This window comes from Crassostrea angulata, chromosome 1, assembly GCF_025612915.1.
Source record: "Crassostrea angulata isolate pt1a10 chromosome 1, ASM2561291v2, whole genome shotgun sequence".
NCBI lineage: Eukaryota > Metazoa > Mollusca > Bivalvia > Ostreida > Ostreidae > Magallana > Magallana angulata.
Window position 1 is genome coordinate 29519273 of NC_069111.1, and position 17160 is coordinate 29536432.

Sequence of the window (17160 nt, forward strand, 5' to 3'; positions counted from 1 at the left end):
CTTAAGAACGTTTGGTATTGTATGGAACCACTCACAAATTATGAAGTTTCATTTAATCTTCCAACAATCTCGTCTTTAGCTCTGATTCTCATACAGTAAGTTTACTTTTTTTACACGACTAGAATTAAAACTATAACATAATTATGCAGTGCGTTTTTATTTGCATAAATATTCATTTGTTCGACGGGTGTCTCATTGAGTACATTTTTATGATAAGATTTAAATCAGTTTAAAAGAATACTTAAGCTAGCTTTATCAGTATCACATGTGTCAAGATTTGGGACCATGGCAATCATTCCTTCTACGTTCTTGAAGAATTACAAAATTTGAAAAAAGAATAAGAAGTAGTGTGAAAACAATAATAAAAAGCAATTTCATTTAATCAGAATCAACAAATAATTGTTAAAAATACCAAGCATAAGAAACATAAAAATCAGCAAATAGTTAGAAGATGACCAAAAATATCATGTTCCTTTCAAAATATATTAAATATATAAATAATATCCCCCGAATATAATCGATATGCATCGGTCGTATGTTTGTTTTTTGTCTGCATTCGTTGTTAGTACACACAGTTGTCGAGATAAGGTCCAGTGTTGTACATCCGCTGCATGCCGTGCATGTATTGTAATCGATGCTGGTCCATGCTCTGCATATTAGAACCTGATGACGGAGGCGAGGAAATCATGTTCAGTCCGTGCATTGACACGTGATGATTTGACGTAAACGGACTAGGGGTCATGTGACTTGACATGTGACCAGTCATGTGATTCGCATTCGTCTGCTCGAATGTCATTGTTTGGTTTTCAATTGATTGGTTTGAACGGTAAAACTCCTCAGAGTAGCAGTCCGTTTTCAGAATGGGTCTATGGTTATCTGGAAACGCCATGGAAAATAGAGCTTCGGGGTCACACACGAATTTGTAAACGTATCTCTCACCAGCCACTTTCTGCATTATTCCTTTCTCGTAGTAATATCGCAGTGATCGGCTCAGTTTATCGTAATTCATTGCTGGTCTGTTTTTCTGTAACCCCCACCGTCTTGCAACCTACAAATAATTATACATTAATGAATAAATTTCATAACAAAACATTTTATACATAAATTTTTGGTAGACTTTGGTGTACAGATATTCACCTAAACTCAAGGGAAATAAAAAAAAAACCAGGATCCATCGAAGAAAAAAGATATTTTTGGTTTTTAGAAAACATCCTATAGTCAATCAATGCTTTACAATTAAGTTTGATGTTTAATATTGTTCATGTTTAAAATAAAATAAATAACAGACGTGGCATTTTTACCTCCTCTGGTTCAATAAGCTTAAACTCTAGTCCCCTCCCTGTCCAAGCAATAAAGGCGGAATTTGACGGGTCATCCAGGAGCGCCACTAAGAACTGCCACAGCTGGAGGGACCCCCTTCTCTGGTAGGTGGGGGGCTGCCCCTCTCTGTGGAAGCGGTCAAAGTAGAAGTCTCGGTATAGTTCCGCTTTGATATCCACCCCTTTGAAATAAAAAAAATATGATAAAGCATGACTAAAATCAAACAATTATTATATAAAGTTTGATGAACAGCTGGATACCATAAATAATTTGGATAGGGTAAAAGATAAACAAAATTGAGCATACATCGAAATATTATACAGCTTCACGACATTCAACAAATCGGAAAAGATGTGTTAAAATCAAATTTTATTGTTTGTATAGTTATTCTTTTGAGAGAGAGAAAACATTTTGGATCATTCAACACCATTAGTGATTGCACAACGTATATTCCATCTTTGTTCCAACAGCAAGATTAGCTGATACACAAGGTTCAAAGGACAAATCACAATGTATTGGCAGTGCATGTATTAGGAGTATTAGTATTGAGTATACAGTTACTGTACTCTGTTAAAAATACCTTCTACTTGCCACTACCATCTCTCTCTCTCTCTCTCTCTCTCTCTCTCTCTCTCTCTCTCTCTCTCTCTCTCTCTCTCTCTCTCTCTCTCTCTGTACCAGTGTCTGATGACACAAACTGCCAAGATAACCAATCAGAAGAAGACTTACAAACGAAAATGAAAACTTTGGCCGAGGATTTAATCTACTTGGGAAGATGGGCCAATTTTGGATTATATGCGATATGAATTTCTTGTAAGAGTATCCTCTGCCATTGATAACGCTAATTGGTTTCTTTGAAACTTTAGAAAAGGTAATTATAACTCCCAAACACAGCTATTAAACCATTGTGATATCTGAGGAATGGCTCTGCAAACAATGTTGAGTGACTGAAGAAGTCGATCGCGGTAAAAAGTGCAAATTAAAACCAAGTTTATGATATACTTCAATAATGATTAATCTCATTTCAAACTCGGGTCCTGACGCTTCAGTACATTTTATGTTCATTTTTTTTTCTTTAGTTCCAAAATCTAATCAATTATTTTACTTCATGTAATTAATCAAATCCACCTATTTACTACCTATTTGATACTTAAAATATCAGCTACTGTTTTTGCTACTTGGCTATTATTGTTATTATCTTAACATTGAAAATTAAATTGAAGTCGTTAAATTCAGTTGGAACAACAAATCATGTTTTTTTCACCTCGTGCATAAGCACTATGTATTAGTGCAAAAATAATCTTTTGACACAAATAAAGTATTTCAGAAAGAAAATTGCATGAATTGGAAAAATGCAAAATATTTCTTTTACATATATGTATTTGTTTTTTAAAGACTTCCTTCTTTTTAACTTTTTTTGAAATTTTAGATCTTTAAAATTATAGTATTAATGCTACCAACAGAGACTGAAAATTAAGTTTTAGATTCTATGGATATACCATGGTTTATCAGCTCCAATGAACTTAAATTGTTTGGTTCTTAAATGTTAATATAAATTAAGATTGTAATTCACAACTCAGTTCTTATGTAATATGGGTTACGTACCCAGGAAATTATGAAAATTATTAGTAACCATGAGTCCTGATTCTACTACACTTTGCTCTTTAAATGTCAAATGGAGAAAATTATAACTATATGTAATTACATTATTGAATTTTTGATAAATCAGGTACATTTTAGTCCCAATGATATTAAAAAAGGAAGTTATTTGGGCTAAATGGACATGTATCTTTAACGCTCTTTCTTAAAGTTCCCCAGATTTTTCTGCTGGTATGGCCGAGGAAATACCTCGTTGTTCCTAATTATATTGTTGAAATATGGAAAGTGCGATCGAAATTGAGCAACACTCGGCTACATTTTGTTCATGACAAATACATTATAGAGCCGCTGACAGTGTCATTAAGGCAGTTCTTCAAGAAAATGAATAATGCATCTCCTTCCTATTGATTTACACCATCATTATGGTGCACAATGCAGGGAGCTTGGACTTTTTGTTAAGAGGGTGTTCATCATTTTCTCTTCTGTCACGTTGCACATTATCTGCTTGGTGACGAGCCTGGGTTTTGCTGTCGCCAGAAAATGTCATACGGATATTTTCTTGGCGATAAATACAGGCGGGATATGAAGTCATAGGGCGATTTTGGTGGTCACAAAGCACAATTTTATCGCCTATTCCAAGCAAAATTACGTTCATTGCACACACTAATAAAAATCCTTAATTCGGGAATAACAAACTGAACTTTGCTCGGAGAGATATTGGTAGGCTTTCGTTGGTCTAGTAAATAAGTCGAGGGATCACATCTTGAGGCTAAGGAATACTCGTTGATCCCCTTTTAGACGGCTGCATTCAGCAACTTAATTGAATTGAATTAGTTTTTAGGTGATATAAGGGACCCCTTGATTGAGTTCCCGTGGACATAAGCGACAATTAAATTAGATCTGGCAATCAGAGATCAACTGTCTGTTTATGCTCAGAATAACGAAATCACTACTGAATAGATTTGCATATAAGTCGATGAGCCGTATTTACTTTCCAATTGGCATCAGAGGTTTGCACAGGTATTGTTTCTAGACGTAAATATTTAATCGAGTCAAGAGGTTCGAATAAACTTTTTTAAGGACAACATGAAATCCTCTTACCCTCCCATCTCTCCCTGTGTTTTTCTCTGATCCGATCCAAATATGATGAATCCTCTTGACAGAAAAACCTCATGGCATTTTGGTATGGGCAAGGAAACCCTACTGATAGCAAACAAAATTTGACTCATTGGTATACACCATAGAATGAATTAGTTACACAATTGCAATGCCCGAAGTACTTTTTATTTGATTCATTTGTTTAACATAGATTAGTATAGATATGTACCTTCCTGGGGACTTCCGTGCCTTGCAATATCAGGTCTGGTAAAACCACTGCATGCTGGAAACCTATCAACTGCAAGGAAAGAAAACAACCCTGTTTGTAAATGTTGATATTGACTTTTGTCTATGAGGATCAAAGACAAAGTACAGTTTACATCAAAACCGCCAGTTTTGGTTTGTTTGTTTTTTTCACTCGTTTTTTTTTCGATGTTAAAATTTCTAAAAAATTAAACTGATTTGATTTGGAATTTACCGCTTGTTTCAAACCCCTGATCTTTGGGCTCCTGTTTAATGGTCACGTGAGGCGGTGACGAGGCGGAAGGCGTCTGTGGGTAGCTATGATTTCTGGGAAACTGCGTCATGTCATATGACCGATCCCGAAAGTCTTGTTTAAAGAACGGGTGTGCATAAGGCGAGGATACGAACCGAGGGTAACCGGAGTGACTGTCCGTGGACAGGAAGTTCTGGTCAGGGTCAGAATGTGACCTTCGGAATCTGGAATAACTGCAAATCAGAAATACTGTAGTAAAAATATGTAGTAATCTCGAGAATTCATTGTTATTTATGAATGTATTTCATAACAATTTTTTTCATTGTTATGAGAAAGACAAGTTCCATGTAAAAGTTAAACAAATAATCGCATTCATTGTAATTTATGAATACAATGAAATTGTTTCATCGTCGAAAGGAAGTCGAGTAACTTTTTAGAGTTATATATAAAACCACTCAGTATTCATATATTTTAATTTGTTTGATTAAGACATTTTCTCAGGTTTCTTTAGAATGATAATACTTCACTAATGCTAGGCAAATATTTATTTTATGCAGATACCTGATATAGGGGTTCAAAAACATGACTTTACCTATTTGTGTTGGGGTAGCTACAGGAATTTGCAGTTGCCGTCATTGCAAACGGGGCATGGGAGCTTGTCAGTTCCTTCTCACACGTCATAGGAGATTGGTTATTGTCCTTACCGGAAGTGGTAGAACCAAGAGAACCACTAGGTGATGCTGGCGGTTGACAGGGACTTCCGATGAAGCGTTTTTCTGGGAAATCAAACTTGGTTGTTGATTTCTGTGGGTTTCCGTGGCACTGTTTGTCACAGTTCATAATCTTGTCACATTTTGTTTTTGAATACGGATCTGAAATGCAAATTTCTTGATGATTGTTTGATTATGTTTAATAAAAAATAGTAGATTGTCAAAGAATTATTGAAATTTCATTCTTATCTGTTCCAAACATTTTGGTTCATCGCTCACTATCTAATGAGTAAAAGACTGATAAGCGGGAAAACAGCTGCATTTTAATATATTTTTGTTTTATTATTTTAAAACACGTGTATTTGATTGTTGATGTTTTGTATATAAATTCACGTCTTGATTTTTTAAACTTGTCATCGTTTGTAAAATTGCAAAACTTATTATATGAACAAAAATTTCATGACCACTTGTAAAGTAAAACAATCGCCCCTGTTTTCGGTTTTTAGTGCCATCTGGCACACTGATTGCTGGAGGAAAAATTAACCGCAAAATGAAAAAAATAAAAATAAAACATATATATACACACACGTCTGTAACTTGCACAGATAAAAAAAAACCCACTAACTCATTGGAATCAAATCCACGTGAAAAATAAAACCAATTTCTATAAAGATGTTTAGAACCAATCTGGGTAATTAAATTCTGGCACGCACGTCTTATGACAACACGAAATATTGGCAGCGGTCTTTATGAAAAATACCTCGCAGAATACCCAGTAAATAATACCTTGGCAATTTGTGTCGTCTAAAAAGAGCAATCGGCTTAATACTTTTTCACTTTGGGTATTAGTTATTGTTGCTTGATAACAACATTCAAGAACCTTGCGTGACGAGTTCTAGTGCGCGATGATTAAATATTGTCATTAGTTAAGACGGACAGTATGAAGAAGCTATAATAACGTGTCTCTGACTTAATGGTCTAGTTATTTCAGAATTTTTTGTGATCAAATATTTGATACATATTGCCGCTGATCAAGTTTTTTTTGGCACACAATATTTACTATATACTTCTGTGCATGACTTCTATATCAGTAATAACGTGTGATCTTAAGATAAACTCGTTGCTACAATGACAAAATAACCGATCATACATGACAAATCGTAGAAACGTTTCATCCAATATATAATTTTTGACACAAGATGTAAGAATTGAAAACAAAGACCCGAATTTTATCTAAATGTAAAATTAATTGTTCTTTAAGTATACTTCTATTGAAACTCAACTCAGAAAGCCCTATTTGAAACAATTATGCAGCTGTATTGTTAATTTACATGTAATTGTTTTAAAATCTTCCTTTCCAAAACTAACAAAACTAAATACAAATTAAATTGAAACGACATCCAATTATTTTGATCAAGTTAGATTGTGTAAAGGAAATATTGCTGAAAGTTTAAATCAATTTATATTTTGCTAAAAGTGTAAAGGATTTATCGTTGGAAAACAAGCTCGTAAAGAATAAATGTGTTTGACTGTCCACCTGCTTCAAGCACAGAGTGACAAAATGCGAAGCTCGACATTTCTAAAAAATGGACCCCAGGGAGACGCGATAATTGAGCTGTATACGACCTGATTGACAGCATCTCTAAGAATCTTGTTTGGATGCTAAAGACGCCCCGTTTATTTGCCTTATTTGCTTTCCACAACGGGTGAATAATTTATGGTCGCAGATCATATAGTCTCTGCTCGCGAGATTTCGTCCGAGAGTCAATACATCATTACGATATCTGTCGATCCCTTCATGTTATTTTGATCAATGGAGAAAATTTTATTCTACCCCGAGACAAGTTGGACAGGTTTATTGCTGTTTTTTCTTCAGACCTTCTTTTTATTTCGCTCCATTTATGAGTGTATGAAAGTCTGCATTTAAATTGACACATTCAGCACTCAAACTTTTCAGACTTTCATTACTGTTGTTAATCTTTTCGTTATGTTTATTTACATTTGATGTTTGGTAATGGCTGTAAAGCGATATTCTAAAAAACGATACACGGTAATATATATTTATTTATTATAATATTATATTTTGAGAATGATTTACTGATTTTCAGTGTTTGATTTTAATTATTCCTTTTTTGAATCATTATTTTTAAGTCTAACACTTAATTTTGTGCATTCCTATTTTTCCGTATGCATTAGAGGGAAAACAATTCACGATACGTATTTTTAATAAAGAGAAAGAAGTAAGGCTGAGTTAAGTAGAACATTCGGCAATATTTCAACAACAGATAAAATATTGGCTAAAGAAGAGGGAAGGTTAATCCATTTCCAAACGTTATGCATAAAATGATAATCATAGTCAGTGATGCGCGTGATATGTAACGGATACACAAGGAATAGCTAAAAATGATAACAAAAAATAAGATTTTAAAACAATCTTTGGGTTTGTTTCAGTAGGAATTACTTCATCACACCGTGTCCAAGAGACCAGCTGCCTGCGCTTCTGCTTTCCAATGCTTTCCAACCAGATGCTAGGGAGAGGCAATTATTGCACGTAAAATCTACTCACTCTGTAGCCTACAGATCAAGCTGCAGTGGCTAGGAACGGCTAATAAAGGCATATGGGTTATGTGAAATTTGTCAGAGATATCTCTCGTCTTTATATTAAAGATAAATTTGAATGTCATTTTAATGATTTTAATATTTCATGTTTATAGTTGTGCTCACTGCAAACATCTTTCATTTGGTACATTTCAATTTTCTGCCCATAGTTAATACCACATTCAAACGCTTTGTTGTTCTGTTGCAGAAAAGAATATAGAAGATGTAAATGTCTGCATTTGTAATTCAATATACATGTACAAAAAAATAAAAATGAGATCTCATCAAGCTGAATTAGTGTTTAGATAAGGCCATATATATACTACCTAAATTACATTCCTAATGGTGGAAGAATTCATTGAAAACAATTATGCATGCCTTACTGTTGCTGTTTCCCAGAACTAGGGTGGTATAAACTTTTGACACTTTCAGGCCATATTAATTCAAGGCAATATACCTACAGCATGTGCAATGGTTTGATTGTTGGGGGGAGCTATAATAACTACCAAGGCGTGTTATATGCATGTGAGAAAAGTTAGAGTTTAATTGTTGTTTAAGGGTTACTCCCTCGATTACGCAGCTGAGCTTAAAATGATACCCCCATACTATTAATAAGAAAAGCAACTGAGAATTAAAATCAGAACGATTGAATGTATGATTTTTTTCCTTGTCGGAAATCGATGCAAACAAAAATTCAAATACAATGTTTCTCTTTGCTTGAATATCGAATGCTAATGAATTTGCAATATTTGTAATTCGTACAGATTCGTATTTCGATAAATTTTAATATTGTACACGTAAGGCAATAACTGAGTCTGATTTTCATTAATTTTTACTATTCAGAAGAGGGTACAGGTTTTAAGTGAAGTGTTCATGCAAGCACTTGACAAACACTCTCTCGTTAACAATAAACTTAATATTCAGCTATCTTATTCGACACACTCAAAACACACACTATCCGATGCTGCGACAAGAGTTTCAGAATTTCTCAGCAACCGCAGAATTTTAATCTGAGCAAACAAATTTAAAGCCTATCACTCCGAGACCATGTATTAGCAAAAGAGCCGTTGCTTTGGGTGTCAATGATACGGTCATTTATCAGATCCTATTGGCCTTTCTGGGATGTTCCTGATAAATATCCCTATATAATGATCGGGAACATATTCCAGAAGCCAAGAGCTCTTGGAATATAACGTAGATTAGGGAATAAATTTGGCATCGAAGTTATGAAAATGGTTATAAGTAGCTGGTTTTTACACTCCGCGCGCGTCATCTATCTCATGTCCACCCCAGGCCGTGTGTGTGGACGAGTCAGAAGGTGATTAGCTTGACATTTTAGTGTTTGTTCGCGTTGATTGACTTACAAACACCGAGTTGTCTTCTGTTCCGAGATTAATTTATGTACAATAGATGTCGCGAATTCCTTTCGAACCTTCTTCTATCAGCAAAACAATGGCAGATCACACAGAAATTGAAACATTTACGGATCCGATACATCGTTTCAACATCTCGAGCAAATAATTAATTATGTTGTATGTTGTGATTTGTAAATACATGTATTTTGTATACTCATCTGTTTTGAAATATTGCAAGTCATAGATAAGTAACCGTACAGTCAATTATTGATTATTATTTTCTTTTTAAATTTTTAAATGAAGAGTACGGTTTTGCGGAAATTGCTGACACAATGGAGATTAATAATATCTCTAACAGAATATGTATACAAATCACGATTCCAATATACTTGATAACACGCTTAATGTGACAAACACTAGAAAATGTGAAATAAATACCACTACATGTACTTGTTAAGATATTATAATTACCACGTTTGGTACGTTATAAATATCTTGCAAAATACCATACACTAATATTCTAGTATATAAGTCTCTAAAAAATTTAATGATTACTAGTAGACATGTATTAAAGTTAGAAGCAGGGCAAAAAAATAAATGAAGAATTATAAAGACATAAACGTACAGTACTATCAACATTTTTAGAATGACTCTCGTCATGTAAGAAAAAATGGAGTTCGTGTTATTTCGTCCACCAAGCCTGGTTGTGAACACACGAAGTCGCTTTGTGTGTAAACAACACTCCACCCCGCTAAAGTTTCTGTGTGAACTTGTCATTTTTAAACCATTAGCCAGCCATCTTGATACAGAATAGACAAGATAGATAAAAATAATTCGCCAGGATTCGGGCGGAGTTCGACGCGAGCGTGACTAAATCGACAGACTTGAAATCACATCACGTTAAAATTCTTAATACATGATGTGGTGTGTTTAATAAAACTTTTGAACAGGAAAAATTAATTTGTACCAATTCAATCCACCTCAAAAAATCTTTTTCACGTTTGTAACAACTTAAATTATATTATTGATGAATAACTCGGTACAATTAATTGCATATAAAATTGCAAAATATTTCCAGTATACAAGCATTTACAGTTTAGAATGATAATTCTAATCCCCAAAACACAACTTTATAAATCTAAAATTTGTACAATGTTTATACATTGTTTTTAAAAGATTGTTATGACGCTCGAAGAAATCTGCAACCAATACACAAAGATAGGAAGAGTCTTTGAAGAGCGAATTTTTAAAATTTCTAAAAAAAAAAAAAAAAAAAAAAAAAAAAAAAAAAAAAAGTGCATGTAACATACCCGAGCTTCTGCCCCCTTTTGAGCCCCCGTTGTATCCAGGTACATACTGTTCACCTTCGTCCGACTGGTTTGCTGGAACAAAACGAAATCATTGTCAGTTAGACAAAAGCACTCATACATTGAATAGTTTAAATCAAGGCAGGTTTTTGAAGAAAAAAAATGTTGTAAAAATTCCCAGCAGCTGTATTTAAAAAAAATTTCCATGTGGAAAAGAATTGAAATAGGAATTTTTTAAAAACGTGATTACTTACTTCAAAAAAATATGAAACATAAATAATTTTGACATTTCCTGTAGAATATAATGTAAATGAATCTTGAAAATGTCACATATTATTTTAGTAGTCCAAAAAGTGAAGAATGAATGAAAAAAAATATCGTTTTCATCCAGAGAGATAAGTTTAAGTCTTAGATTTAACACAAAACATAGTGTCGGGTAATTAATTAAGCATCAAATGAGATGCAAAGCAAATAAAGCAAAGTTTGCTATTGAACACCAAAGTATTTTTTTAACAATGAAAACAAAAATTAAAACATTTCAATAATATTCGTTAATAATTTTTTTTTTTGGTCCCAGAGCCTCAAAACTGGAACCCAAACAAGTTGCTTTGCAATCGCAGGACTAGCCTTTTAAAGGACTATTAAAGCAAACATTGACGACAGGGGCTTCTGAGCATTGATTAAGGCTCGTATTAGAGGCATTAATGTCTTCACCAATTAATGAACTCTGTCGATAGAACCTGAGATATGGCTTAGGCTGCAATGTCATGAAAGTTGATTAAAGATTTTTTTTTTTTCGCAAGATACTTTTTTTTGGCAGTTATTGTTTGTCTTTATTTGTCCAAAAATCCCTTGTTCAAAGAATTCATATTACTTCTTAACATGTATAAGCTAACATCTAATTCATATTTGATTTTAGATTCAAAAATTCTTGCACCAAGCTTGATGACACGTATATTCTAAGTTGGTATCCATTATACGAGTTTATTCCTACCGTGCAATTTTGCTTCTTTGTGAGAGACACTGCATGTTTAGAAATGTTTGAATCAGACCCAAATACATCACATGTTTTTTCACAGCAATTATGACATACAAAGTGTCAAAATATTGGAGTTTTTTTAGAGAAATATCTGCTCTGTAAAATGTTTAAGAAATACCTTCAGCTAACCACGCTTCTTGCATCTGTCTAAGATCTTGAAATAGCTCTGTAAAAAATAAAATCAAAAGAATGTCGGCTCATCTGTTTTATGTCATGTAAATAAAGTGAAAACAAATAGATTTTTAGTATCATTGCTTTAAAAATGTACAGCATTTTTATAACTATAAAAATGTACATGCTCGCATATTAATAATTTTTTTTTAAACTGACAATGATATAATTAAAAAATACTGTTTCATTAGAATGAAAAAAGTATTTCTAATTAATATTAAAAAAAAAAAAGAATCAGAAACATGACAATAATAATTAAAACTAAATCTGAGCAGAATATCAAGAACATTATCGAAGGTCAAACCCGGAAGCCGATTTGTTTTTCTTCAATATTTGAGAGCCCGTGTACAAGATGTGTTGTAAATTTCATTTGGCAATATGAAAATCCCCGCAAGACCAAATTAACACTAATTAGCATTGTCGCCTAATTTAGCTCGATCATTTATACAGCTGCTCGCTAAAGTAGACAAATCAAACAGTTACAAAGATGCGAGATTTTTGTGGAGCGGCACTAAATGAAATATTCATAAACTATTAACACAAGCTATTTGCCGAGACTGCGGGAGTCGGAGGCTGAGATTTGAAAGATGGGCAGTGAAGAGAACACAGCCGATATCTGACACAGCCACACAAGCACTCACATCATATTGTCAGCCCCAATCCTTAAAATGACCGAGTTTTTTTTTATTAAATTATTTGAACTAAAATTATTACAGAAATCTTTATTTCAATTTTTTAAATATCTAAATGACGTTAAAAAGATAAATTAAAGCATATGTTCTAGGAGATACTGCGTTTTAGATATTTTCAAGTGATAAGAATACTGATTTTTCTAAAAAAAAAATGTACATCACAATTCAAGGTTAACATAATCTATGCCTTTTACTTAATCCATTTGAATACCAATGAAATGTGTGTAAATAAAATCAATCATATTTTTTTTTAAATCTCGGTTTTCAAATAACAAATAGACTTGAAAATCAGTCTGATACAAGATACTGACAATAACTTTTAAAAGGTCTATGTAAGTACATGCAACGTACAACTAAACATACCTTCGGAAACTTGAACCAGCTCGTTTTCTCCCTTCTTTTTTACGGGTTCCTTTGTCGTTTCCGATTTCTTCTCTTCAGACTTTGGTTCACTTTTCTAAACACACAACATGAATAATCTCATTATTACAAATGAAAAAAAGAAAGAAGAAGACATATATGATTTTAAGAAAAAAAAAAAAACCCACTAAAGTTATGTGTCGACTCATTGAGATGTTTTATATGTATGTTAACATTAATTTTCGATGTTTTATAACTTGTTTATTCTAATACAAGATCAACTGTTCAGGTTATCGGCCATATTTACTTTATAAGGACAGTTGATTAATTAAAGTTTATGGACGCGACTGGATGATGAGATTACTTAATCTTATCGTGGCAGCGTAAAAAGACATCAAAGTGAAAATTCTTCAAAAGATTTAAGAAAAACGCCCGTATGTTTCTCTCTCTCTCCCTCCTTTCAAATGCAGTATTTAAGAGTGCATGCGCACATGTGGTGTGTCCGATAGTTTCCATTGTTAGTCATTGTTCAGCTGAACATGAAAACGTATTTTACATGCATCAAATCCTTTTCAAAAACCTCTAGAAAGATGAAGACTGAAGGCACGTGCGACTTCCCGTCGCGCGAGACTTGAGAACATGTGACCCGCAAATGTGAAAATATCCAATAATGAGGCTCGGATAATGGAAACTATTGAATTGAGTTGTTACAACTACTAATTTTCTGTCCCCGACTAGATTTCAAATTTCTGGACATAGCATGCACGTGAGGGAATCGATCATATCGGCAAGAGAAGAACACGTTTGATATTACAGAGGTTGTTTGTTAAATTCCAGGTGTAATATCAGATTTCTTTCTTTCTTTTTTTTCTTTTTTCTTTTATGTCTTCCAAATTACAGTAAAACAACAGTAACGTTTAACAGACAAAGAGAATAAAGCAAATATAAGCCAAAAAAAAACCCACTAAGTAACTAATATACTGCATGTAAGTATATCCCAACAAAATAGACATAGATGTATATAGTAATAGAAATTTAAAAATGAGCAACTAATGAATGTACATAATTTTTATCATAATTACGCGAATACAATTTACTATTAATTCAATTTTTTCTTTGAAACTGTACAACCAATTCATCATACAAAAATGGGTGATGATTTAAGATTTAACATCAAACAATTTAACAAATCAAAACCAGCGTACATATAACTGATAAGAAATTGGTGAAAACAAATGGATTTTTGTGTAATGACTTTGAGTGTATACATGTACATATAGATTCAAATTTAGTTTTTAATTTTTAAACAAAATATCAACGATTAATATTAAAAGCTATTCATCGGGATATTTCTAAAATAAATATATAAAGATATCAACATTATTTCAATAAAGTGAATAGATAGTGCATGTATAATTTTATGTGCATGATAATAAAACTGTTTTAAATCTAAAATTTCTTCCGTTATCATTTTTGTAGTTGCACACTAATTATAAATGATTGTCACAATGCTGGTTTTGGGCAATTAATCTGTTAAAAAAGCTTTTATAACATATACCAATAAAAATAACAAATATAAGAAAATAGATCAGGATGGTGTACCTACCAGAGGAATAGCGGTTGGGACTATTTGGTCAGTCTGCGGAGAAGTTTGTGATTCGGTTTCTTTTGCAGAGTGTGCATTTGTTTCACTCATCGCCCGAGTCAGCGCAAAATTACATTTGAGCAATCTGGGAGAAATAAAATCAAATGAAAAATCCCATGAAATTATTACAGTTCACTGGCATTTGCTATTCCATATTCAAAGATGATGCTTCCAATAAAAGAAATGTCACTGAAAAAAAACTAAGTCCTTATAAAACGCACTGCTTACTACATGTACTGACTATATTTACAATGTCGAAAAATAAGTAAAAATTCACGGTCGCGGGAAATGGCATAAAAATGGCGCAAGGAAGGTTACAAACGGCTGGCGTCAGACGGCCTAAATCGGTTGCAGCGTCAAAGAACTATTCCCCCAAAAAGGTTCGAGGTGACTAAAACCCTGACTGTCAGGGAAGAGTCGGGCCGAGTGAAGTTTATCTTGGAGTAGCTTTGTTACCTAGAAGATCATACCACACCAGCCCCCAAAAACTATTCTAACAACGTCTGATGTATTTTAGGAATTTTGGGGGATTTCATCATGATTAAGAAGTCCTCTGTATTGTTTACTAAGTGACTAACAAATCACCTCATTTCTTCATTGTTAAAATGATTTTGCTCCTCTTTACTATAATTATTATTCTAACTTTTTTTAAAGAAATTAGAACTATATACATTTTATATTTTCAATAGAAGTCCGCTTAAATTTTCATAATAAAGTAATTATTGATTTTCATATGTTTTGCTATCAAAGATATTTAAAAATAATCAAAAATGCATTAAATTAGCACAATACCAACGTTGATGAAATGTTATCATAACCAAAAATTATCCATATAATTATACTTTGAAGATAAGAATTACGGCACTTGCACAATATAAAAAATCGCTTTTAAAAACTATCTTTAAAAAGGAAAAATGGGTTTTAAAAACACACTACCTTCTTCAAAAAAAAAAAGAGACAGTAAAATATAGGTGTATATATATATGTATATTTAGATTAATAATATATCAAATACATTCAATGTTGACCACAAATATTTCTTGTCTGAGAGTTTATCTGGGAAAGTTAAGAGAGCATCTGCTCTCCCAGATTAATTATTGAATGGTCAACACCATAATTGCAAATGATATAATTTTACCTCCAACAAGGGTGCGAACAAATATTGACGCCAACCTTGTCAATATCGAGTTAATTATCAACTCACAATCCGCGAGGAAAATGGAGAAAATTTTGAAGAATGAAAATCTGAGATTTGGAATATGCAAATCCGAGTAATTTTTATTCCAACAATAGTTTCGTTGATTATTTTTGGGGTTTTAAGCATATCTTTTTAAATATTAACCAAAAGATCGGAAACAAGTTCTTTCAACTTGCTAGTTTTTCTCAACAGTAGTAGTCATGCGAACAAATTTTGAATGTAACTAATACATGAAGTGGAAGAAATAGTTGTTACTAATGCATACAGTGGTTATAACTAAATGTAAATTATACATAAAGTCCTAGAACTATTATTTTTACTAATGCTTACAATGATTATAACTAAGTGTAGCTATTACATACAGTTATACAAGTAATTGTAACTATTTCTTTTAATTCAGCAACAAGAAAAAATGAAGAGCTCTACATTCATAATACAGTTTTAGGTTTGATGATATTCATAAGATATTTGTATTCATGTATCAATATGCTGTTATACGGTAATTGATATATTTAGAGAAAAAAATAAAGATTTATGCGAAATCTTTTTATATTAAAAAAAATATATATCTAACATTTCATTTCATTAAGTTAAACACTATCTTTTTAATCTAATATATACCAAAAACAAATTCAAAAGACACGAAAAACGTTATTTTGAGTATTACAAAAATAAGTTAAAATATATCTTTCAAACATAATTTAGCATTCTTTTTTTTAAATTATGCACAATGTAGCATAGTAGAAAAATTGCAGAATTTGCCCATTAATAGTTTAAAATCACAGTGGGTCATATTTCATTCGCACACCTTTAGTTTTCTTGAGTGAGGAAGAGCGCTTTCTTACCTGTGTCGCTTGTGGCGGATTAAGCAAGGATCTAGCTGATAGATAATTCCCCGTGATAATACACATTCAATACGGTGTCATCCCAATGATTATAGCCACAAACTTTGAGATACCTTAAAAACAGATCATTAACTTCGCCTTCTTCTCCTGTGCTCTCTGATTGGCTGATGACTTCTTGATGCACGTGGGACGGACTTCTGCGCTTGTGATTTTACGGGAAGAATAAAAAACTTCGATAAGAGTAAATATTTCACAAGAAACTCGAAACATGCTTGTTTACACCCATGGTTCCGCCACAAAACTCACAAAAAAGCACCTAATATATAAAAGGTTCTGAACTGATACTATAGAAATTGAAAATTAAATTGTCAAGTTTTTTTTTTTAACTTCGAACTCACGAAATAACTTTCCTTTCTCTCTCGTATTAACAGCATGCTTTTAATTGTAATTTTTTGGGGAGGGAAAGCCAAATCAATAATTATGTTATGAATACACTATAACGAATGACAGAGCTGCTAAAATAGCGGTTTATTTGAATAGAATATTGGTTATAATAGCTAGAAGCGACGAATGCATTCTCTTCTCTGTGATGAACCGCCGCTGCTCATTTGTAATATTGAGTAGTAAACTGCTCTGTTGTTTTTGTGAATTAATAGCAAACATTTCTAGCACAAATCTTTATTAATTAACGAACATTCTTTACTCTACATTTCCATGCCCTGGATAT

General features: G+C 32.8%; 1 protein-coding gene across 3 annotated transcripts; it reads right to left on the bottom strand.

Annotated features, from left to right (window-relative positions):
- Nucleotides 1–189: 189 nt before the first annotated feature.
- LOC128161201 (ETS translocation variant 1-like) lies at nt 190–16545 on the bottom strand. Of its 3 annotated transcripts, none has more exons than XM_052824443.1 (11): nt 16434–16545; nt 14352–14475; nt 12749–12842; nt 11641–11688; nt 10487–10558; nt 5106–5385; nt 4496–4746; nt 4247–4315; nt 4021–4119; nt 1302–1501; nt 190–1048 (listed from the first exon to the last, which is right to left on the bottom strand). In XM_052824443.1, the coding sequence occupies exons 2-11, from the start codon at nt 14439–14441 to the stop codon at nt 563–565; spliced, it is 1689 nt and encodes a 562-aa protein (XP_052680403.1). In that variant the 5' UTR covers nt 14442–14475; nt 16434–16545; the 3' UTR covers nt 190–562. The 3 variants fall into 3 exon arrangements, with proteins under 3 accessions (XP_052680403.1, XP_052680396.1, XP_052680389.1); XM_052824436.1 differs by lacking the exon at nt 16434–16545 and adding an exon at nt 14619–14763 and having other exon boundaries at nt 191–1048; nt 4021–4122; XM_052824429.1 differs by having other exon boundaries at nt 192–1048; nt 4021–4122.
- Between the last annotated feature and the right edge of the window lie 615 nt (nt 16546–17160).